Raw genomic sequence first — 26,095 nt, forward strand, 5'->3', positions numbered from 1 at the left:
CATCATCTCTCCTGAAAATTCCAGCTGTTTGGGTGTGTTTTAGGACTCGGATCTGGGAGACCAGAGTTGGAATCTGCACTTAGTCATGAAGCTCACTGGGTGACCTTGAGCCAGTCACCAACCCTCAGCCTAACCTACTTAATGGGAGTGTTGTGAGGATAATATGGAGAGGGGGAGCTCCTTGTACACCACCTTGAGCTCTTTGGAGGAAAGGAGATATAAAGGTAATAACCAAAACAACGTGAATAAAACACATACACATGCCTCTCCTCCTCCTGAGTGAAAAGTGGAGGTGTGTGTTGATATAGGCATGAATTGTGCTCAGTTTCTGGAGAAAGGGGCATTGATTTCACATGTGCTTGCTTATCACATTTGACACAGGCTAGGACTTAGTCAAAATGTCCCTTATTTCACTGTCTCATTTCAAGTGCAACACAGGGGTCATATCCACCTGTTTTTTTGAGAGAGAGATGGTATATTGGTGGGCAGGGGTGGTGGTGGGGAATGATGTGGTTGAAACTAGCTGCCACAGCTGGGAGAAGAGCTCTGGTACTTTCTATATCCCTTGGAAGCCCCTACAACAATGCTGCATCATCGCATAAGGGGTGTTCACATGTTACGTTCATTACATGCACCGTCTGTGTACACAATAGCTACGCTGTGCAAATCAATAAGTGGATGCTTTTTCACACAAAGACTTGTACATGTGTAGAGATGGCTTGTACCTGTGTCCAAGTGTAACATGTGAACGAGCCTATAGTGACACTCTAATGGGGGCTTTGCTGGGTGCGGGGAGATGGTGCCCACTGTCAGCTGGAGCTCCCTCTGGCAACAATGAGCTTTTGCCCTTATGCATTTCTCCCCTCTGCACCTGAAATTTGCTGGAGGAGGGTTATGTACACACAACCCAAAGTGCATCTACTTCCTAGCAATTGATTTAATGTTTAGGTATGTATACCAAAGTGCAGTCATACTTGGAAAAGAGAATATAGTATGTAAAGTCACATCATCCTAGAATTTCACTCGTGTGCTGTAAATAAAATCCATGTTTCAACAAATGTGTTTAGTATTAGCCCTATTCTACTATAATAGAAGTGTAATAAGGACTGCCATGTTTCAAGTATTAATGGCTGAGATTCTGGGGTGTGTGTGTGTCAATATCTAGTAATTCCTTTTTTTTGTGCAGTTGTTAATAAATATGTTGTGCTGACGGTATTCTTAAGAACTTTGCCACCCTGGGCTCCTGCTGGGAGGAAGGGCTGGGTATAAATAAAATAATAAATAAATAAATAACAAACTTAACAAGAGCCTTGCTGGATCAGGCCAAAGGCCCATCTAGTCCAGCATCCTGTTCTCACAGTGGCCAACCAGATGCCTATGTGATGCCCACAATCAGCACATGAGACCATCTGTACTCTTCTCATTTAGGATTACCACCAACTGCCATTCAGGGGCATACTGTCTCCGACAGTAGAGACAGAACATAACCATCATGACTAGTAACCGATGACCGGAGGAAAGATAACCTGGGAATTGGACATGAGAGTATATGGACTTACTCTTCTGACTCTTGGGTAAGAGGAAGAACCATCCCAACGAGCTTTTTCCTGCTATGAAGCTCTGATGAGAAATGAGCTTCTTTGGTGTTCAGTTAGCTGTTAACCCTTTCTCTTTTTTTGTAGAGTGGGGTGGGGAACCCATAGGCTACAACTCGCATTATCCCTGGCCAGTGAATGGGGCTGAAGGGAGTTGTGACCCTCCAGATGTTAGTGGACTCCAACCACTCCACCCCTGTTGTCAGCATTTTCTCGCTGTACAAGTTAGACCATCTTTAGGAAATGCTCATGATATTTCTCCAGTTGTTTGTTACAATATTAGCCCATTGGTTGTAGGGACTGTAGAAATCTGAACTTCTGTATTTTTTTTGTAAAGGGATAAATACACATTTCATTGTTTGTTTGCTCTGGACAGAATCTGTTCAAGTCAGTGTGTCTGTTGCAGCAGATACTGTGCATTTTGAAGGATTTGGAGAGCAATATTTTACAATAGGAAAAAGCCTATATTTTTTACCTCTGTCCCAATGAAGATTTTGGTACGTTTGTGGAACGGAGTTGTGCTTGGATAGTGACTGTGACATTACTGTTGGTGGTGACTGATGTACCTTTCTCTGCATGCTGTCTTGTAACCTTGACACACTTTTTTTCTTATTTAGATTTTAAGCATTCTTCCACCATGGATCTGAAGCTGTTATGCAATTTAAATAGCCCTTTTTAAAACTTTAAAGGCATGACAGCGTGTAAGGCTACCCACTTCCTCCTGTTGCAGGAGGTCTGCCATTTCCTGCTGTTTCATTTTCTTTGCAGCTGCACACCCCGGCTTTCCAGTGTTCGCTTCCTTGAGCATAAAAAAAGCCACAGAAGATGCAAACACAGTCCTCGTATAGTAAGTTCTGTTTCTTCAGCATTCTAGTAATACTTTTTAAAAACATGTGGGCAACCTGTGGCCTGTATTCAGCCCATGAAGGCCTTCAGTACAGCTGCTGTTGGAGACTGAAGCCATCCTGACTTTTGAATCTTCCCCCCTGAATTTGCAGGTAAATCACAGTTCCTTAGCCCATCAAGCAACTGTTTGGCAGGCTGAGGGAAATGTGGTTGTGACTGAAGGTGGGGGGAATGGCCTCACCCACCACCAGCTAAACCCCGTCCATGGCCTATTCTGGCCATGCCCACTGCCATGTTGTTGCTGACCATGGCTCTTGGGGGCAAAAAGGTTGCCTGCCTTTGCTTTAGAGTCCTGTGGGGTTAGTGACATACAAGCTAAAATGTAGGAAGGTGCTTCCTTTCTATGATCATTAAGCAAAGCTTTTCAGGTCGCAAACCTATGTATGCTTATAATAATAATAATAATAATAAATTTTTATTTTTGAGTCGCCTATCTGGCCGAATTAACGGCCACTCTAGGCGACGTACATTGACACAAAAAATAAAATACAATATAAAACCAAGACAACCATACCCAATAATTAAACTAATCACCCCTCTTACATTTAATCAACAACATTAAAAACTAACCCACCCCAGAGATCCCGTAGGCCTGCCTGAATAGCCAGGTCTTCAAGGCTTGGCGGAAACCCATCAAGGAGGGGGCATGGCAAAGGTCGAAAGGAAGGGAATTCCAGAGGGTGGGGGCCACAATCAAAAATGCCCTCTCTCTGGTCCGCACCAGCCTAGCTGTTTTAACTGGTGGGACCGAGATAAGGTCTTGTGTGGCTGATCTTGTCAGGCGGCATAATTGGTGATGCTGGAGGCACTCCTTCAGATAAACTGGGCCGAAATCGTATAGGGCTTTAAAGGTCAACACCAGCACCTTGAATTGGGCCCGGTAAACAACAAATGCACCAGTCTCATAGATCCCAATTGGACTACTTCTAAGCAAATATACATAGGTTCCAGACATAAAAATCTGTGACTAGAATGATTAAGCAATGTGGACATGGATGCGTAAATGTACATTTTAAATTAGAAATGTTACACTTCTACTACCTCCTGGAATTAGTAAGAAGTGGACTGATTGAGATTAGTGTATCAGGGAAAATAATTGCTACTAGAATTCTCAGCCTCTTTGATCTCTACATAGTTTGTTTGTGTGTGTGTGTGTGTGTGTGTGTGTGTGTGTAGGTGGGTGTTAACCAAGAGAACAAACCTGCCCCTTTCTTGGATGAAAGGTAACTTAACTATGAATTATGAAAAAACTGTGTGAAGATGGATGCTGTCTGCTGAACCATAAGCTTCTGGACTTGTTGTCTGTAAGAATCAAAGGATGTGTGGTCTGGTCTGGTCAAAGGCTTATTCTGGCTAGGACAATGCTTGGCATAATTGATGATCAATTTCTCTCCTTCTCTCCCCCCCCCTCCAAGTTGGGCCCAGAACTGGACAAGAAGGAGAGAACTAACCCTTTGTGTTGTTCCAGCGTTTGTTGCCTGGTCTGAGCGTTCCGTGTTCCAATCTTCAATACAAACTGTACATCTAGAGGGAAGCTCAAATATTTGCTTAAAAAAATGCAGTATGAGCTGAAGATAAATACTAACCCTGGATTCCCTTCCCTTATGGAATAGTTTGACCTTTCTGACTGAGAAGGCTGAATGTCCACTATTTTGATTAGAAGAACAATGGGGGAATCCAGATTAGTGGTGACCCTAAAGATATATATGCTTTTTCCATTTTGTGATATTGCAAGAGACAATAAGGCATTAACAGAGATTAACATCTTATGTTTGCCTTAGTTAAAACCAAAGGGCTAAATCTCCTTAGAGCAAACCTTTCCTTGACATCCCTGATGGATTAACACTGGTGCAGGGAATAGTTTAAAAGGTAAAATGGAGGCTCTAATAAAGACTCAGTCGTCTTGCATCATTGGAGTGTGTTTTCCTTTGAGTTCTGATAGAGCATTTCATCCTGCCTTGCACATAATTATAATTGACACATTGTATCACTAGCCTCATCAAACCTATGCCCTGCAGGTCGATAGTCCTGCATTGTGCATCATTTATAAAGATTATATTGATGGTAGACATAATAGTCCTTTTGGCTTCTATCCAAACAGCAACAGGCAAGAGACCTTAGGCTCTTTGTAAACTATAAAAAAGTTATTCTTCCCTTGCCCACCCTCACCACCGAGGCTTCCTCCACCTTAGGTACAGTTAGGTAACTTTACACTATGGAGTAACAGGTCTTATGGTGGGACATGGATAGACTCTCTTTAGTTGGTAATTCCTATTACTTTGGGTACTTAACATGTGATCAGCCAGCCCTGCTGGCTTTGCAGCCTGTCCTGCTTGTTCTGCAGAATGGGGCCTTGGGCTGAGGTCCCCAGATCCTGCCCTGACAGCACCACTGACTTCTGCAGTCCTCCCCACCCGCAGCACCTCCTCTCTGAGTACAATTTGGTATACTTGGTGGCTGTGCCTGCAACTGCACTTCTGCACAAACAGAGAAGGCTTCAGCCAGGGGTAGGAAACCTGTGGCCCTCCAGATGTTGATGGACTCCCACAAGCCCCAGTCAGTATGGCCAGTAGACAGGAATGATGGGAGCTGTAGTCTAGCAATGTTGGGGGGGGGTTCCACAGGTTTACACACAGGTTTACTGCAATACACACTTGGGAGTGAGTCCCATGGAATGCAATAGGACTGAATGTCTGAGTACACATGTATAGATTACACAAAAAACCTTTCATATCTCCCCACCTTCACATTTTTGTCCAGTGATGACACTTTCCATTTTCACCCAGTGAAGTGCCATTAAGCAAGGAACGGGGCGTTTCCACATTGGCTTAGGCAATTTTTCGTACTATGGCAGAGATCTGTATAATGGAAAGGCCCCAACCTCAAACAGTATATTCTTAGTCCTGCTGTGTGTGTGTTTGTTTTATGTACTTTAAATGACATTGCCTTATCCTTCAACCATCTCATGCCTTGAATTAGTTTTGACATAATGTCCTCTGCTTATTAAAACCACAGAAGCCATTTAATTGTTACCTTAGTGGAAAAATACATAAGGCTGTCATCAGCTGTTGCTCTGGCAGAGCTTTCTGCAGCAGTATAAATAAATGAGGTCACAGTTCTCAAACTGGCTGTACTTGCAGGCCTGCAAGAGTGTGCACTCAAAACAGTGTGTGTGTATTTATATACCTACACTTTTAAATTTACTGTGCCAGTGTTACTTACTTGAGGCTAGTTTTGGAAATAACAGTCTGGTGCATGGAGTCCTTTGCCTTTTAGAGGCTTTTGAATCTCCAGAATGTCTGCACTAACGCAATCTATAGCATCTTCTGTTAATCATCGAATATTGCTCAGCAGCTGAAGTTCTATCTTGAAGTCTTAACTTCTTCTACACAGTGATATGACTCTAAAAATAAACTTAGAAGAAAAAGAGCATTCTCATTTCTAAATGTGCATCTATACGTATAAATTGGCACAGGAAAATTTTATGCAGAGCTGTGGGCGGAGGTTTTTTTACAATGTACAAGTGGCCACCCTATTAACTCTGGGTCATTCAGCAGAATGGCTGAATGAACATTTGAACCCAATTCTTGCCAGTCTTAAAAACCTAGACTATCCACTATACCATACTGATTGTCTAGACCAAGGCTCTTCAGAGAGTAAAATAAGCAAAGCTTTTGCAAATGAATAGTCATGTTCAACAGCTTCACTGCTGGAGGGAATAGGTCTGACATTATAATTTGTTGTTGTTGTTGTTGTTATGTGCCTTCAATTCGATTACGACTTATGGTGACCCTATGAATCAGTGACCTCCAAGAGCATCTGTCATGAACCACTCTGTTCAGATTTTGTAAGTTCAGGTCTGTGGCTTCCTTTATGGAATCAATCCATCTCTTGTTTGGTCTTCTACTTTTCTACTCCCTTCTGTTTCTCCCATCATTATTGTCTTTTCTAGTGAATCATGTCTTCTCATGATGTGTTCAAAGTATGATAACCTCAGTTTCATCATTTTAGCTTCCAGTGACAGTAATTTGTTCTAACACCCAATTATTTGTCTTTTTCGCAGTCCATGGTATGCACAAAGCTCTCCTCCAACACCACATTTCAAATGAGTTGATTTTTCTCTTATCCGTTTTTTTCACTGTCCACCTTTCACATCCATACATAGAGATTGGGAATATCATGGTCTGAATGATCCTGAATTTAGTGTTCAGTGATACATCTTTGCATTTGAGGACTTTTTCTAGTTCTCTCATAGCTGCCCTCCCCAGTCCAAGCCTTCTTCTGATTTCTTGACGATTGTCTCCATTTTGGTTAATGATTGTGCCAAGGTATTGATAATCCTTGACAAGTTCAATGTCCCCATTGTCAACTTTAAAGTTACATAAATCTTCCGTTGTCATTACTTTAGTCTTTTTGACGTTCAGCTATAGTCCTGCTTTTGTGCTTTCCTCTTTAACTTTCATCAGCATACGTTTCAAATCATTACTGGTTTCTGCTAGTAGTATGGTATCATCTGCATATCTTAAATTGTTGATATTTCTCTCTCCAGTTTTCACATCTTCTTCATCTTGGTCTAATTCCGCTTTCTGTATGATATGTTCTGAGTACAGATTAAACAAATAGGGTGATAAAATACACCCGTCTCACACCCTTCCTGATGGGGAACCAATCGGTTTCTCCATATTCTGTCCTTACAGTAGCCTATTGTCCAGGGTATAGGTTGTGCATCAGGACAATCGGATGCTGTGGCACCTGCATTTCTTTTAAAGCATTCCATAGTTTTCATGACCTTCACAGTCCAAGGCTTTGCTGTAATCTATAAAGCACAGGGTGATTTTCTTCTGAAATTCCTTGGTTCTCTCCATTACCCCACATATGTTTGCGATATGATCTCTGGTGCCTCTTCCCTTTCTAAATCCAGCTTGGACATCTGGCATTTCTTGCTCCATATATGGTAAGAGCCTTTGTTGTAGAATCTTGAGCATTTCTTTACTTGCATAGGATATTAAGGCAATAGTTCAATAATTACTGCATTCCCTGGGATCCTCTTTCTTTGGAATTGGGATGTATATTGAACTCTTCCAGTCTGTGGGCCATTGTTTAGTTTTCCATATTGCTTGACAGATTTTTGTCAAAATTTGGACACATTCAGTCTCAGTGGCTTGTAGCAACTGTATTTGTATACCATCTATTCCTGGTGATTTGTTTCTTCCAAGTATTTTAAGAGCAGCTTCCACCTCACATTTTAAATTTCTGGTTCTTCATTATATGGTTCCACTGTGAATGAATCTGTCGTCCTGGCATTTCTTTGTAGAGTTCTGCAGTGTATTGCTTCCATCTTGCTTTTATTTCATCTCGGTCAATCAGTGTGTTCCCCTGTTGATTATTCAACATCCCTACTCTTGGTTTAAATTTCCCTTTCATTTTTCTATTCTTTTGGAATAGGGCTCTTGTTCTACCCTTTTTGTTGTCCTTTTTCTATACAATAACTATTGTAATCCTTGTCCCTACGTACTAGTCACTGTATTGTTGCATTTAGGGTTCTGACCATGTTTCTATCTCCTTTTGCTTTCCTTCTCTTTTTAACCATTTGAAGAGTTTCTTCAGTCATCCATTTAGGTCTTTCTCTCTTTTTAACTAGAGGTATTGTCATTTTGCATTCTTCCCTGATAATGTCTCAGACTTCACTCCATAGTTCTCTGTCAACTAAGTTTAAAGCCTCAAACCTGTTCCTTATTTCATCTTTATATTCTTCTGGGATGTTATTTAAATTGTATTTTGGCATTATGATTGCTTTGTTGTTCTTTAACTTTACTCTGATTTTTGATACGACCAGTTATGACATTATAATGAGGCAACTAATATGAGTTATATGTTAAGGGGTTTTTGTTTGAACCACAAGAAGATAGTCTTAGATCTTCAATCTTAATACAGCAGGGCCCCGCTTTACAGCGCTTCGCTTTACAGCATTCCACTAATACAGCGGTTGTCAATTGCAGAAAGGCCCCGCTCTTACGGCGCTTGTTCCGCTTTTACGGCGGTTTTTGCTCATCGCGTGCCATTTTTGCGCGACACACACCATTATCTTCAATGTGTTCCTCTTTACAGCAGTTTTTGCTTTACAGCAGGGGTCCGGAACATAACCCGCTGTATGAGTGGGGCCCTGCTGTATCTCATTTTGCGGGCTGGGGGGTGAATGAATGCCAGCCAATGTCTGGATAGCATTTTCATATCTCTTGTACATTTTCATGTTTTTTTAAAGGTGATGGTGGGGTCCTTACTGCTGGGAAAACCTCAGAGCTTCTGAAATGTCTTCCTCCTTTGTGTAAAGAGAATGAACCAAAATGCGTATTTTTCAGGTTTTTTTAAAAAAAATCCTTCTGAAGGTATTTGGAATACATCAGAATTGTGCACAGTATGTTCCTTTTAAAAAATATTCATGTAAATATTTTAAATATTGTACTCCTTCCCTCCAATAATCTAGGCTAGGTTCAGAGGCTGGCTGAGATCTGGAATTTGTGCAGTGCCCAAGATGGCTAAAGGCCCCTGCCTTTTCTGCTTTATGTAGGATGTGCAGAAAGACCAGAGGTAACATGAGAGAATTCTCAGTTGCACATCGCAAAACTGAGTCTTGCTCAAGGTCCCCCATAACCTGCCACTGATACTGGCAATCATTGACCAGCATTAGCGAAATCTTTCATCCTTAATATATTCTAATGAATGCATAATTAAACTGGTAGAAACCAGAGCATATTCTTGGAAGTCCTTGGGAGAAGGACTTTCTAGTGGTTGGTTAACTTGCTTTTGGCTGAACTAAAATAAATCAATGTAGCTATCAAACATTGCATAGCACAGGCCCCAAGGTCTTCAGGAATGGGCCAGGCTGGAAATGACAAAAACAACAAACAAATATAAAGTTTGACATAGGCAAGGACAGCAACACTTTTTGGAATATCAAGTGTCTGTTTTTCAGACTTGGGGCCTATGAATGCTAAAACTAGATTTTTGTAAGCTGTACAGCACATATTCCATGGTCATACAGCATTGTTGACAGATGGGATGTGGGGCATTGCTACGAGAAAGGAACTGGAACTTTTTTCTGATTTTGCACAGATAAAAGCAAAAGATTGCTTGAGAAAATTGGGTGGTCTCTATGGGTTTGCTTGCAGTACAGGCTATGATTTTGGTTTACTATCTGGCTAACAAGAAGGTGGCTATTTGAAAAGACCAATGTACGTCCTAGCCAGCTACAACCAAAGGATTGTATCTGACTGAGTCAGATATACCCTAGTCCCACTAAAATCAACTGATTTAATTTAGTTGATTTTCAATGGGACAATGCTGACTCTGTCTTAGTTGGATACAACTCGATAGTTACAGATGCATGATTTGGTGGGGGCATCAATATTTTTCTTATTGTTACATGAAACATTTGTTTCCATTAAAAGTTAAATGCATGCCAAATGTAAGTCTGTTATATGTGTCTGCTTATTATATTTTTCAAAAATATGTTTTGACCTTCCAGGGTAGATCTTACAGGTCCCTTCCAACTCTGCTAGTCTATAATTCTGTTTAACTTGGATTCCTGCACCGAGCAGGGGGTTGGACTTGATGGCCTTATCAGAAAATGGAAAATATGAGTGTGAATTTCACATGCACACAGTAGGCAGCAGGAACACACACAGAGAAGTTTGGTCTTGTAATGAAGTATAGATACCAACAATTCAGCATTGGAATAGATTTGATGAAGGTCCAACATGTGCAATCATGGCATGATTTTCTAAGTGTCTATAAACAAACAAATATATAACAAAAATATAGTAAAAGAGGATCTAAAAATCTTCCAGGCAAGCTGAAAGGTAAAATTTGAAATAGTTAATATGTTATAGTTAAGTAACTGGAAGTAAGCAGAAGAAAGGGTTTTTTTCAGTGATAGTGCCTCAGGTTTGGAATGCCCTCACTATGGATGAATGTCAGTTCCCTACTTCGCAAGCTTATTATTTTATTTATAATGTTTATACTGCTTAATATAATAAAAACATCTAAGCTGTTAAATAAAAATAACAAACAGACAACATTCAGTAAAACTTCTTAAACAAACCACAACTGTATATCTCAGAAATACAGTGGACTCCAGGAAAGCAGAAGCCTTTAAAGATCATGACTATCTCCACCTCATAATTACCCTAGGGAGGGCATTCCAGAGGGTGGGTGCTATCACCAAGCAGGCCCTTTTCTACATTGTCACCAAGTGACAATCCACTGGTCATCTTAAAGATTGCCTTGGTCTGTACTGGGGGAGGTGGTCTGCTAGACACCAGATTAGGCATTCTTATTTGCCTAGGCTTTAAAAATGTATAGAATACTGATGTATTTGTTTTATTTGCTTCTGCTTTTGTTGCAATGTTGTTGGTGTTTATTAGTGTATACTGCCCTGAAATAGAAATTCTGAATCTGCTTTATTGATTTAAAACATTTTTATACTGTCCTCCATCAGTTTCTAAAACCTTAATGCAGGAGTGCAATCCTGGATTCTATTGGATCGTAACAATCTGCCCTCCCATATTATGATTGCTTGTGACTTTGCTGTCCAGCCCTACTCCTTTGGCCCTGTTGCTGTTGTTGAACTACAACTCCCATCAGCCCTAGCAAGCATGGCCAATGTCCAGGAATGATGGAAATTGTAGTTCAGAAAAATCTGGAAGACCAAAAGTTCCAGCATCTGTTTTGAACTAGGAAAGGGTACATATGTATAGGCTTGGGATGACCATTGGCTACCTCCTGTACTGGCACTGCTTCAGGTCGCTCCTGTTTAGGATTACCAGGTGTCCCGTTTTCATCCGGATACTCTGGCTTTTGGGGGTCTTCTCCAGGTGACTCACCTTAATCTCCGGACTCAGCTTCAATTTTTTAAAAAAACAAAATTAAGTTTCTAGGTGAACTAGTTCCCAATATATACACCAAAACATCAGCCGCCGCCACCCCCTCCCCACAACTGTTAAATCTATTTAACAGATCTGTTATAGCAGCTCGTAAGTCTAACGCCACCCTTTCAGGCTTGTAGCCAATAAGTGAAGCCAGGGTTGTGATTCGTTGACCTCCAGGCAGTGTCTAGACCTCATTGCAATGCCAGAAAATTGTGTTTTTCCCCCTGTTTAACTGAAAATCTCATAAATTGGGTAAGTATATAGCTTTCAGGGTTTTTTTCTCTTGTGTGCAAGAGTCAAACTCTGGGCTGTTGAAGAGGGCAGTGCTTTGAAAACCTTCCCAATATGAAAGCTTTAATCCAATACTTGCTTTTCTGGGAGTAAAGCAATGCTAATCCTATGTACCTGGAGTAAACCCCATTGAATTCAATAGGATTTAGTTTTGAGTGGACATGGATAGGATTGTGCTGTAAATTAATGGGACATTTGAGTGAACATAGTAAAGGATTGTGTTTGTGTTGTAAATCTTTTTCTCCCCCTCCAATCCTATCTTTAAAGCAATTAGGCAGGGCTTACTTAGGTATCAGGCTTTATTATGTAGGAAACTAATACTGATTTTTTAAAAAATGTTCTGCAATGACCAACTGGTTTGACAATAAACTATTATATGGAGTGTATTTTTACATCTGCTCTGTGTGTGTGTATGGAGTCTTTCCAACAACCCTGTGAGGTAGGGTTGGTGATTGGAAACCAAGGCAGCTCGCAATAAGAAATAAATCCCTTTAAAATCCAGTAACCATAAAACAAGTATAAACAGTTGCAAAACAGCTTAAAGTGGCATGATTCTGACCTTTGGGTTGGGTGAATGAAGTTTATTTTTTATTTGATTTATATCCCGCTCTTCCTTCCAGTAGGAGCCCAGGGTGGCAAACTAAAGCACTAAAAACACTTTAAAACATCATAAAAACAGACTTTAAAATATATTAAAACATCTTTAAAAACATTATTTAAAAAACTTTAAAAACATCTTTTTAAAAAAAGAAAAGGTTTAAAAACATTAAAAATCAATTCCAACCAGACACAGAGTGGGATAAGGTCCCAACTTAAAAGGCTTGTTGAAAGAACAAGTTCCTTATCGCTTGAGGTTGCAGTCCTGTGCACGCTTCCCTGTTTGAGTAAGCCCCATTGAAGATATTGGGACTTGCTTCTGAGTATACAAACATAGGATTGCACTATAAATATATTTACAGGTTAAATAATAAACATATTTGATAGTCATGCTTATATAAATATTTCTTCATACTGTGTCCCAATAAGTATTTGATTTCACACTATAATTATAGATTATTTTTTCATCTACATTTTAAGTGTGCCCTTCCTTGGGGTGGTCATGGTTCTCTGTTGTTTTCATCCTGAGGGGCAGATAGGCTGAGAGATGGTGAGTAGCCCATGGTCACCCAGTACACTTTATAGCTCACTTCCATTTTGAAAAATTAATTAAAACAGTTTACATGCAGGCAAAATTTATTAAATAGATCCACACAATCCATTTAAAGCACATCCAGCTCGCATTTAAAGTGCATGACTTCCCCTAAAGAATCCTGGGAAGTGTAGTTTCCCCCTCACAGTTATAGTTCCCACCACCCTGAACAAACTACAGTTCCCATGAATCTGTGGTGGGATTAATGTCCTTCAAATGGGTGTTGAATGTGCTTTAAATGAATGGTGTGGATCTGCCCTAGGTATGATGCGCATTCAAGAGTGAATTGAAAAGAACAATTTTAAAAGATACTGTTTAAATAGGGAAGGGTTGTAGCTCACTGGTAGGGCATATGCTTTGCATGCAAAGGTCCAAAATTCAATTTCTGGAAAATACTATTGGCTGGAATCCTGGAGAGCCAATGCTAGTCCATGTCATCAATACTGAGCTAGATGGACCAAATGGCCTGAGTTGGTATAAGGCAGATTCCTTTGTTCCTAAACATGGGAAATGACTCAAGGGCCACAGTGACTCTAAAATTTATTTCTGCATTTTATTTACAACATTTATACACTGCTTTGTTGTAAATAATCTCAAAGCGGTTTAGAGAAGGAATTAAAACAATAAAATTATTGGCAAAAAGAGTTAGACAGGTATTTAACAACATTCAAAATAATAAAACCAACAGTGAGTTAAAAAGAGAAAAAACACACAATAGCTTCTACCTGCCTGGGTAGGCTTAACAAACATGTTTTTAGCAGGTGCTGAAAAGAATACAATGAAGGCGTCTGCCTAATGTCAATAGGCAAAGAGTTCCAAAGCGTAGCCGCTGCCACATTACAGGACTGATTTCTTACAGGAGCAGAGCAAGTACTATGTGGCACCCATAACATGGAAAGCACACCTTGAACTTGGCCTGGTAGCAAATCAGCAACCAATGCAGATTCTAGAGCAGAGGTATTATGTGCTGATAGGGTCTGACTGTTGTCAGCAATCGAGCCACAGCATTCTGCATTAACTACAGCCCCCGGGTCAGGTTGTGCTGCATGGGGATTTCTGTGACCTTGGCTGACTGGCTGCCAGGATTTTTTTAGTTTTGGTTTTTGCTTAGGAATCTTCACTGGTTGTGGGATGCTGAATTTTCTGCCTCACTCATAGGAATCTTGTTGTGGTTGATATGGTATTGCATTTAGGAAAGCATCATAGTCTTTTCTTTTTCTGTTTGCATTTCATTAACCTTTAACCTCACTCCCTTACATCCATAGAAGCAGCAGCAGAGGTTTCATACACTCAGCTCAACCCCCTAAAACCCATTGATGATGCTCCTTGTTGGTTGTATGGTGGTTTGTTTCTTGCCCAATAGTGGTAAAAGAGAATTCACATATTTGGAAGTGTGGCTGCAATTGTTGTTCCCAAGTTGCTGCCTATGAAAGTGGACCAAACCATGTGTGTTTTCTCTCTGTCAGGGCCGGTTCTAAAGGGCGGCCAGGTTGGGCACTGGCCCGATGGCCCCTGGAGCTACAGGGGCCCCCTCAACTGCCCCTCTGCTCCCCTTCCATGATCCATGGCCCCCCACATCCCCCCACTTACCTGTCTGCTGTCTTTTACCGTTGCCCTTAACAAAGATGGCGGCCGAGGTTTCCCTAAGGTACTGAAGCCCCTGCTGCCATCTTAGTTGATGGCAGAGATGCGCACACGTAGCACACATGCGTGCCATCAACAAAGATGGCAGCGGAGACTTCATCCCCACAGGGAAACTGTGTCTGCCATCTTGGTTAATGGCAATAGTAAAAGACAGGAGATAGGTAGGTGGGGGTGGGGTGGGCTGCGTGCACGTGTGAGCACGAATGAGCATGCGCATGCAGGCCGGGGCCCAGGGCAAGCTGATGCCCAAGGGCCCCGGCATTCCTGGAGCCGGCCCTGCTCTCTGTCAAATATTACTCACTGAAATTAGGTTGGCTGTCTGTCAAAGTGAGTTTATAACAGCCCACAGGGTAGACAGAAAGGGTAGAGAATCTTCTTACTTTTACACATTTTTCAGACCTCTTTCTGAAGTGAAGCGTCAAATCTGTAAGGAATTTTGGAGCAGCCATATTAAAAGATAAGGGCAGGGCATTCCAGGCAAGGGGTTGGCAACCCTGCTTGGATATGGATGTCTTTGCAGAGAATCACTAGTCAAGCTTTACTAACAGTACAATCCAAACTATATCTACCCAGAAGTAAGTCCTGCTGAGTTCTATGGGGCTTAGTCCCTTAGTGTGTTTAGAATTGCAGCCTTCAGAGGCATCTGTCTTTACTCCTCAGTGCTCCCATCTAATATATCCATAACACTAGGCTCCTTTCTTCCTACAATGGCCTTCTGGTGACTGGCCTGACCTGAGAGCATTTAAATCCTTCTTGCCAGAATCAAGTAGGATAGATTAAATGTCCTCTAGCTAAGATTTCTATCTTAATTTCCAATCAGAATTTTTTAAAATTGTGTGCTCCAAGCAACTGTGATTGATGCTTAATGTATCATGCTTAATGACTTCACTAGGGCCCACCCTGTGACTTCACTAGGGCCCGCCCCATGACATCACTCGGGCCTACCCCCCTGACATCACTCGGGCCTACCCCCCTGACATCACTAGGGCCCACCCCCCTGACATCACTAGGGTCCACCCCTGAAATCCCAGGTTTTGGGATGCTTCTGACCTGGCAACCCTACACCTGTTCCTTGCTTACAGCCATTTTAGGGTATCATGTGTAGGGATGGGGGAGAAATTTGATTAAGTTTGCATTTGAAGGTGTATCTACCTAATCTGCACATCTGAAAGCACTCTGAACTGACACATAACCATCCTTTGGAATTCTCATTTCTCTGAATTTTGCAATGCAGTTTCAGCTAAGTAAGGTGTACAAAAATGTATATGTGTGCCTAAAAATGCATATATTAGTGAAAATAACATGCAAGAATGCATTATATTGGGGAAAATATGGTTTGCAAAAGTGTGTATTAGGCAAAATTGCATGCAAAAATGTGTGTATTAGGAGAAATTGGCACTAAAATGTAGATGAATTTTCCTCAAGACCTTTTGAAATAAATAAATTAATTACAAACTGATGTGTGGAGATGTGAATAACTGAATTTAAGAGTGGACAAATGAAAAACAGAGAGAAACCAAAACAGACAGATTTGCCTATCTCTAATCATGAGTAATCCTTATAAAAGTGAGCTTCCTTGTTTGATTACTCATAAGGAACTGTGGTCAAGACTGATTCTACTCAGCCTGCATCGCCAGTACCCTCTCTAGAGGCTGCTTTCTTCTTGCTGTGCTCTGCCCATCACACTTGCATTCTGTCAGCAGAAACTACCTCCTGTTCTCACCAAGGACTCCAGGATCTTCCTTGGGGCAGGGGAGCCCCAAAAGTTAGTTTGCTCAGGAGGTAGCAATGCCTTTCCCTTCCTATGCCTCAGGTAAATGTAGCAGGTACTGAAAGGAAGAGGTCACCATGAATATTCTGTGCTTGCTTGCTTGCAAATAGGCTCAGAGAATCAAACTCCTTTTGGGTTTACAAAAATATGTAAAGAGGAAAACGTTAGCAAAATTAATGTAAACAAATGTATTAGGGATAATTGCAAAAAGGTGTGTTAGAAGAAATGTTGAAAATGCTGATGGAGTTTTGTGCAGAATTTTAAAAATCTGCATGCTGATGGAGCAATGTGGAGAATTGACATTTAGAATGGAAAAATGGGAAACGGAGAGAAACCCAAATTCATCCTGCAGTGAAACTGAGAATAAACAATGTGTTGAAGGGAATTATCTCCCTGCCACTCCAGGCTCTGTTTTTGTAGAAGCTGCATAACAAAACAAACAAACACAAAATCATCGGGTACATTATAGAAATAGGAAAATCTGGAAAGATTGAGTTTTGATATCATGTCAAAAGAGTTGGCGCTTCTGTCAGTATTGGTTGGTACCCACTGGGACTGGTGGGGTTGAAAGCAGGGAGGCCAAGGGTAGATGGAGCCAGAGCCATTGACAGGCAGAACCATCTAATTCTAGTTTTGTCCCCATCCTCTTCACTAATGAGTTCTACAAAGGCAACACTGAAACTAAGGATGGGGAAGCTGACACGCAGTGCCACCCCCTAAACTGGTTGTAAATAGGGATGTGGGAGGAATTCATTTCAGTCGCTTTCAAAGCTAATTCTGTCAAATTTGCACTTTCCAAAACAATACAAGAATCAAAACACAGCCATCCTTCAAAACTCACACTTACCTGAATTTGGCAATGTACTTCTTACAAAAATGCATATATTATTCATTATTATATTAGGGGAAAGTGTGCATAAAATGAATATATTAGTGAAAGTAACATCTGAAGCACATTATACTACAAGAAATTGCTTGTAAAAATGTGTATTAGTCAAAACTGCATACAGAAATGGGTTAGGTGAAATTTGTATTAAAAGGATTTTTGAGGATTAAAAAATGGAAATTGCTGCAGAAATGCAGAGAGCTGAATTTAAGATTGGAAAAATGAGAAACTGAGAGGACAGAAATTGATGGATCCTTCCATCCCTTGCTGTAAGTAAGAAGGCAGGTAGGTGGGAGCAGGGCCGGCTGCAGACATGCCAGGGCCCTTGGGCACCAGCCTGCCCAGGGCCCCTCTGCTCCCCTTCTGCAATCCGTGACAGAAGCCGCAAATCCCAGGACAGGAGCTTCCGAGCTACCCGCCATCCCCCGCGTCACCTACCTTTCTCTGCTGTTTTTTGTGGCTGTGTGCACTGCGCACACAGGATTGCCATCAATCAAGATGGCGGCTGAGGTTTCTGTAAGGGGCTGAAGCCTGTGCCGCCATCTTGGTTGATGGCATGCATGCGCACTGCTGCCATCAACCAAGATGGCAGCAGAGGCTTCAGCCCCTTACGGAAACCTCGGCTGCCATCTTGATTGATGGCAACCCTGCATGCACTGCAAAAAAACAGCAGAGAGAAAGATAAGTGAAGCGGGGGGATGGCAGGTGGCTCGGAAGCTCCTCCTGTCCTGTGATCCGCGGCTCCTGCCATGGATCGTGGAAGGGTAGCGGAGGGGCCCTGTAGTTCCAGGGGACCTCGGGCCAGTGCCCCACCTGGCCGTCCTTTAGAACTGGCCCTGGGTTGGAGCAGGATGAAGGCAAACTGTGCCCCATTAGCACTAATGGACCAACCTTCACTGTCTTCTATTGTGGGGGGTGGGAAGTGACAGCCACTGAAAAGTGACATGATACGAGTGCTGGGAGTTGGTAGAAAAATGTTTACCACTCTGATTAAAGGCAGAGTTGTAGTCTAGTGATGCTGCTAACTCTCTTCTGTAATATTGGAAGATTTTCACCACCTTGGGTAAAAATAGCTATTCAGCTTTTTCTCTGAATTGGGGGAAAGGAACTGTAAAGGATTTAGATACAGTCCAAAGCAAAAGAAATTTGCTGATGCCAAAAAGCCTGCATTGCCTTTATAAGACGATTGTCATATCTGTTGAATGATCATGTGACAAAAGTCCACACTGGGTTTTCTAATTTATAAATAAAGAAAAGCATGCTGAAACGATGACCAGACCTTCAGACCACATTTACACCGTATATTTATTCTACTTTTAAACAGTCCTGGCTTCCCCCAAAGAATCCTGGGAAGTGTAGCTTGTGAAGTTGTTGGTGAGAGTTGTTAGGAGACCCCTATTCCCCTCACAAAGCTACAATTCCCAGACATCTCTGGGAAGAGGGATTGACTGTTAAACCATTCTGACAATTGTAGCTCTCTGAGAATAGCAGTCTCCTAACACCTCACAGCACTGATCCTTCCCAGGATTCTTTGGGGAAAGCCATGACTGTTTAAAGTGGAATAATAGTGAAATAAATGTATGGTGTCGATGTGGCCCTAATTCCTTCATTTTCACCTGTATTTTTTCCCCTTGCACTCCTCACTTTAAAATTACAAGCCAGTGTTTCACTATTTTGAGTGGTGTACAAGCATCTCTATTAAAAAGTGATAAAACTTGGTGCCTTATCTTTTTGGGACTTCAGACTGTGGGATGTCTATAAAGGTTTTTATTGTTCTGGCACAGAGGCTTATAGACAAAAGAGTAAAAATATAAAGAATTGTCACTAAATGTCTCTGGGCTGCTGTAATTTTAATCTCTGCCTTTCAGGAAAATTGATCACAGTGAGAAATTTCTTTCCAAGAGTTATATCGGTTTTAGATAAGGCGCTTTTTGGTTCTTGTACATTTTTCTTACTTTTTTTCTCCCAGTTTGCATCAAGAACATTTCTCTTGAATTGAATGCCTTATTTCACATGCCATTAGTGAAAGCTTAACCTATAATCTCCCATGTATACAGAAGGGATATAGTTGTGTTTTTCCTCCTCCCTGTTAGGCAAATACTACCCCAACCACCTGTTAGCATTACATCACTGGCTCCCAAGAACACAGTTGTACCAAAAAGCCTGAAACAAAGTAGCTCTTCTTGCATTGTTTGCACTCAAAGAGCTGATGTCATGCTAAACTGATGTCATTGTATGTCTTTGTGTAATTGCCGTGGAAACTGGGCAGGTGGGGAGCCTCAACTGATGTCATCTCGGAACTAGGTGTAGAAAGTTCTTAAGTGTCTGTTTTTCTCCTCAGATTTTGTGAAACAGTGTTAGACAACAGATTGGAAGATCCTGAAGCATGTCAGAGCAATATTTAAAAAAAGAAAGAAAAGTGTAATGGTCTTATTTGCATTGGTTGACACCCCTCCCCCTTCAAGTGTTTTCTCTTTGAAAAACCTTTTATGGAGCTGAACCATCAGTTATGGAACTTCATAAGGAACTTTGCTTCTTAGGCAAAGCAAAGATCCTATTGTGAAATCCAAAAGGATTGTCGTCTGGATTTAAGAGAGAGAGCTTGGTATTTATTTACCCTTCTCCCATCTGAAACAAAGTGATAAGAATGGTATAATATATGTGTAACACAACAGGGTTCTTTTTAACTGTTTTTGCAGACACTGGACCCCATCCAAAATAGTTAGGCACGCTTAAGCATATTGGGTAATATCCAGTGTTTTCAATGCTCAGAGCAGACTCATTGAAATTAGTGGACTTACATAAATTAAGTCCACTGATGTCAATAGGCGTACCCTTACATATGACTTGGCTGGATATCACCCCTTAAAACCTAGCTTACTTTGAGTTAACTTTATGTTTTTTAAACGATTGGTGGTAATTTTGTTAAGGTTCAGGAACAAATAGCGTTTGCTCTTGTGTGTGAAGTTTATGCATGTGACGTGAACCTGCATCAAGGCAGCTGCAACCAATAGCACAGCTGCAATTCTGTCCCTTGTTTGCTGCCACCAGTAGAACTGTGAGAGCAAGCACTGAGTTCATATGTTCTCAGGCTGTGGTTCGCAACAGCCCTACATTCCTGAGCAGCCTTATTGGTTTCGGCTGCACAGCTTGGCAGGAAATGTGCAGGGTTGTGCTTTTGGTGTACTGTGAATGTTAGTTTTGCTCCTGCACTGTTTCAAGTTTCTGAAAAAAAAACTTTAAAAAAATGTCTCTCTGCTGCAGGTGGACTCAGCAGTTTTAAACAGAACCATGAAAACCTCTGTGATAACTCCCTCCAGCTTCAAGAGTGCCCTGAAGGCGGAGGAGGGGGTGGTGCCGCCGCGGTGACATGTACGCTACCTCAGTCCATCCCTACCACTCCAGACATTGAGAATGCTGAGCTCACCCCCATCTTGCCCTTCTTGTTTCTTGGCAATGAGCACGATGCCCAGGACTTGGAGAAGATGCAGCGGTTGAACATAGGATACATCATCAACGTCACCACTCACCTCCCTCTCTATCACTATGAGAAAGGCTTGTTCAGCTACAAGCGGCTCCCTGCCACAGACAGCAACAAGCAGAATCTCAGGCAGTACTTTGAAGAGGCTTTTGAATTCATCGGTAACTATCCTTGCTTACAGTCCTCTCTCCTAGCAAATGGCTATAATTGCTGCTTTCACGGCTTGAATGCATTTAGTTCTGGGCTGATAGGCGTAGAACCGATTATCTTTGACTAAGCGGGTGGGTGACTGATGGTAAACAACTTTTTTAGTTGGAGCATTTCAACACTTGTGAAACTTTTATCTGACTATGGTAGTAGTGCCAGAGAAACTGACTGGCCACTTCTAGTATTTTATCATTTTTTTAGGGCCTCTGCACATATTATGTAGCATGTGCTTGGGTTTTTAAACTTTCAGAATTCCAAGAGGATATCTGGGTTTGTTGCAGGAGTATGCTTGATGAGCAGCTGCTACCAGTTCCCATATTTATATGATTCAGATGTTTGCAAAACACCTGTTCCTCACATTCACACTTTGTATAGGTGCAACATGTGGCTGTGCATTTGTCAAGTTTATTACAGTGATTGTATGTGCAATCAGTATACACATAAATTAGTAGTTCCTCTAAGTTTGTGCTACTGGTATTATTTATTCTTTTATTTTATTTATTATTAGATTTATATCCCACCCTTCCTCCCAGTAGGAGTCCAGGGAGGCAAACAAAAGCACCCAAAACAGTTTAAAAGATAATAAAAACAGACTTTAAAATATATTAAAACAAAACATCTTTAAAAACATTTTTAAAAGCTTTAAAAACATCTTTTTTTTAAAAAAGAAAAGTTTAAAAACATATTAAAAAGCAATTCCAGCACAGACACAGATTGGGATAAGGTCTCAACTTAAAAGGCTTGTTGAAAGAGGAAGGTCTTCAGCAGGCCTGTACTGTAGGGTTGCTAGGTGTCCAGTTTTTGCCTGGAGACTCCAGATTTTTGGGGTGCTCTCTGGGTCTCTGGTGAGTCACCTTAGTCTCCGGGCTCTCAGCTTTCATTAAAAAAAAGTTTCTAGGTGGTCTGGATCACGAGATATACACCAAAACATCACCCACCCACCCAACTTCAGTTAAATAAATTTGTAGCTGGCTGCTCTAATCCCACCTTTTCAGGTTTGTAGCCAATAAGTGAAGTCAGGGTTGTGATTGACAAGGCAGTAGCTAGACCCTTTTGCAAGTCAGAAAACTTGTCTTTTCCTGCTGATCTGAAAACGTCATAAATTGAGAAAGTGTATAACTTTCAGTCTTTATTCCCCTCTTGTGTACAGGAGTCAACCAAGTTTAAATTTTCCTGGGCTATTGAAGAGGGCAGTGTTTTGAAAACCTTCCCAATATGAAGCTTTAATCCAATAGTTGCTTTTCTGGGAGTAAAGCTGCAATGCTAATCCTGCATACCCAGAGTAAACCCCATTGAATTCAATAGGACTTACTTTTGAGTAGATATGGTTAGGATTGTGCTGTAAATTGACAGGACCTTTGAATGAACATAGTAAAGGATTGTGTTTATATTGTAAATCTTTCTCTTCTCCTCATCCTATTTTTTAAAGCAATTAGGCAGGGCTTACTTAGGTATCACGTTTATTATGTTGGAAACTAATACTTATTTTATTATTATTTTTAAATGTTCTGCAGTGACCAACTGGTTTTGACAATAAACTATTATATGGGGTGTATGTATTTTTACATCTCCAGTGTGTGTGTGTGTGTGTAGTCTTCTCAACTCTGTGAGGTAGGGTTGGTGACTGGAAACCAAGGCAGCTCACAATAAGAAATGAATCCCAATAACCATAAAAACAAGTATAAACAGTTGCAAAACAGCTTAAAGTGACATGATTCTGAATTTTGGGTTGGATGAATGAAGTTCCTTATTACTTGAAGTTGCAATTCTGTGCATGCTTCCTTGTTTGAGTATGCCCCATTGAAGACATCAGGACTTGCAGTGCCGTAACTAGGCAGGTGCAACAGGTGCACAGGCACAGGGCCCAGAATGAAGGGGGCCCTGAAATGGATTTGCTGAAATGAAAATTATTTATAAACAATTGTTATATTGTATTTGTTTTATTATTATTTTTGCTGAAATGAAAATTATTTATAAACAATTGTTATATCGCATTTGTTTTATTATTATTATTTTCCCCCCAAAAATTAAGGGGCCCAAAAATAAAACCTTGCACAAGGCACATGAAAAGCTCGTTATGCTACTGGGGACTTGCTTCTGAGTAAACAAACATCGGATTGCACTATAAATATATTTACAGGTTGTGTAAATAATAGACATATTTTATAGTCATGCTTATATAAATATTTCTTCATACTACGTCCTCATAAGTATCTGATTTCACACTATGGTTGTACATCATTATTTCCTCTACATTTTAAGTGTGCCCTTGGGGTGGTCATGGTTGTTTTTATCCTGAGGGGCAGAGTAGGCTGAGATTGTAAGTAGCCCATGGTCACCCAGTAAACTTTACAGCTCATATCCATTTTAAAAAATTAATTAAAACAGTATATATGCAGGCAAGGTTTATTAAGTAGATCCACACAATGCGTTTAAAGCACATCCAACTTGCATTTAAAGGATATGACTTCCCCTAAAGAATCTTGGGAAGTATAGTTTCCCCCTCACAGTTATAGTTCCCACCACCCTTAACAAACTTGAACTTGGCCTTGTAGCAAATCGGCAACCAGTGCACATGTCAGAGCAGAGGTATTCTGTGCTGATAGGGTTTCACTGATGTCAGCAATCATGCCACAGCATTCTGCACTAACTGCAGCCCCGGAGTCAGGTTGTACTGCATGGGGATTTCTGTGACCTTGGCTGCCAGGATTTTTTTAGTTTTGGTTTTTGGTTAGGAATCCTGACTGGTTGTGGGATGCTGAGTTTTCTGCCTTAATCATAGGAATCTTGTTGTGGTTGGTATGGTATTGCATTTAGGAAATCATCATTGTCTTTTCTTTTTCTTTTTTTGTTTGAATTTCATTAACCTTTAACCTCACTCCCTTTCATCCATAGAAGCAACAACAGTGGTTCCATGTGGTCAGTTCAACCCCCTTAAACCCATTGATGATGCACTTTGTTGTTTGCATAATGGTTTGTTTCTTGCCCAATAGTGGTAAAAGAGAATTCACATACAGTAGGGCCCCACTCATACGACGGGTTAGGTTCCAGACCCCCGCTGAAAAGCAAAAATCACCGAAAAGTGGAACACAGTGGCGTACCAAGCGTAAGTCTCCTCAGTATTGCCCTGGCTGGGTGAAGGGGTGAGAGTTTTACCTGGTGGCTTCCGAGAACAAGACTGGCCCCATGGCTTGTTGCTGGTCTTCCCCCTCTGGCGGCCCAGCTGGGGAGCTAAGGGGAGACAATGGCCACAATGGCTTCACCCTCCAGCAATGTGAGGAGCAGCAATGGCCACCGCCTAATCCCCTCTTAGCGCCCGAGAGCAGCTGCCTGGGAGAAGACCCTTGGATGGAAGTCTCTCCTGTCAGCCAGTACTTCCCAGTTCGGGAGCCCCTCCCACCAGCCTCCCCCTCCACTGTTCACCTCTTCAGGGACTCTCCCCCCCTCTCCAGGCTACTGCTCTTTGCCGCTCCTGGAGGACACAGCAGAGACCCTCAAAACCTGACCGAGCGCCTGCCTGCCCTTCCCCAGTACTTTTAACTCTGCAGAGAGAGAGAGAGAAAGAGAGAGAGAGCAGCAACCGTGCTCCACCTGACTGGGCTCTGCCCGGCCCTGTGCAGGAAGTGCTTGTGAGGGGGGAAAAAGAAAGCGAGCCTGTGAGGGAAGCAGGCAGGCAAGTGGGGAGGGGAGAAGAGAAGCTACCAGGTGCTGGGCTGGGCTGGGCTTTGCCCAGCCAGGAGGAGGCTTTCCTCTAATCTTTCTCCCCCTGCTGAGATCACAGGTGAGACGGGGCTGCCTAGCAGTTGAACCCGGTGTCCTTCCCACGAGGGAGGAGCAGGAGGGAAGTCTTGTAGAGGCAGGGAGGAGAAGAGGGTGGTGGCATTGTCTGTGCACTGTATTAGAGGGATGCTGAGAAGCGGGATGCCACAAAGCGGGGCCCTACTGTACTGGGCAGTGTGGCTGCAATTGTTGTTGTTCCCAAGCTGCTGCCTATGAAGGTAGACCAAACCATGTGTGTTTTCTCTCTGTCAATTATTATTCACTGGAATTGGCTTGGCTGTCAAAGTGAGTTTATAACAGCCCACAGGGTAGACAGAAAAGAGTAGAGAATCTTCTTACTCTTACTCATTTCTCAGACCTCTTTCTGAAGCTAAGGATCAAATCTGTAAAGAAATTTGGAACAGCCATGTTAAAAGGTAGGGGCAGGGCATTCCAGGCAGGGGTGTTTGAACCCTACTTAGATATGGATATCTTTGCAGAGGATGCCTAGTTAAGCTTTACCAACAACACAATCCAAATCGTATCTCCTGAGAAGTCTTATTGAGTTCTATGGGGCTTAGTAAATGTGTTTAGAATTGCAGCCTTAGGGGGCATCCATCTTTACTCCTGAGTGCTCCCATCTAACATCTCCACAACACTAGGTTCCTTTCTTCCTACAATGGCCTTCTGGTGACTGGCTTAGCCTGAGGATACTTAAACCCTTTTTGTCAGAAGCAGGTAGGCTAGATTAAACGTTCCCTATCCAGACTCCATCTGTTAGCTAAGATTTCTATCTTAGTTTCCAGTCAGAACTGTTTTTGTTTGAATTGTGTGCACCAAGCAACTGTGGTTGATGCTTAGTGTATCATGCTTAATGACATCACTCAGGCCCACCCCTGTGATATCACTTGGGCCTGCCCCCAAAATCTCAGGGTTTGGAATGCTTCTGACCTGGCAACCCTTCTGTATTGGTATATACATGCTGGTATGTACCCAGTATGGTATTCCACAGTGAGCAAGCCCATTCCTTTTGTAGATCAGCAACTTACAAAGGGTTGTATCCAGTGCTGCCATTGCAGGGACCCTCTGGGGCAGATTCTGGAGCTGTGCAAGGGTCTGCAGTGAAAGGAAGGGGAAATCCCAATGCATGAGTGAAAGTCTGCTCACACAGTGTTGGGCATGACCCATTGTGTATTATACTTGACAATTATTGTGATGGCCCATACTAAGCAAGAATGTGATATAGTCACATAATTTAAAATTAACGCTTAAAACTAAATGCTTTAAAGCTAGTGTTTAATGTGGGAAGACAATGAAGTGGAGGGCAAAAATCTTGACTAAGCCTTTATTGACCAATACTTTTACAGACTGTCTCTTAAAGATGACTTGAGACCATATTCTGGAAAGACATTGCCCCCCTTTTCACTATGGTAACTAGA

At 41.7% G+C, this 26,095-nt stretch overlaps 1 protein-coding gene across 3 annotated transcripts in view; it reads left to right on the plus strand.

The window, feature by feature from the left end:
- The window catches only part of DUSP10 (dual specificity phosphatase 10), an 83,451-nt gene that overhangs the window by 54,705 nt on the left and 2,651 nt on the right, over positions 1 to 26,095 (plus strand). For all 3 annotated transcript variants that reach the window (XM_061625143.1, XM_061625145.1, XM_061625144.1), the window contains exon 3: positions 20,474 to 20,851. In XM_061625143.1, coding sequence (XP_061481127.1) covers positions 20,474 to 20,851 — 378 coding nt within the window. The remainder of the gene's footprint in view (positions 1 to 20,473; positions 20,852 to 26,095) is intronic.

Source organism: Rhineura floridana, chromosome 4 (assembly GCF_030035675.1).
Source record: "Rhineura floridana isolate rRhiFlo1 chromosome 4, rRhiFlo1.hap2, whole genome shotgun sequence".
Lineage (NCBI taxonomy): Eukaryota > Metazoa > Chordata > Lepidosauria > Squamata > Rhineuridae > Rhineura > Rhineura floridana.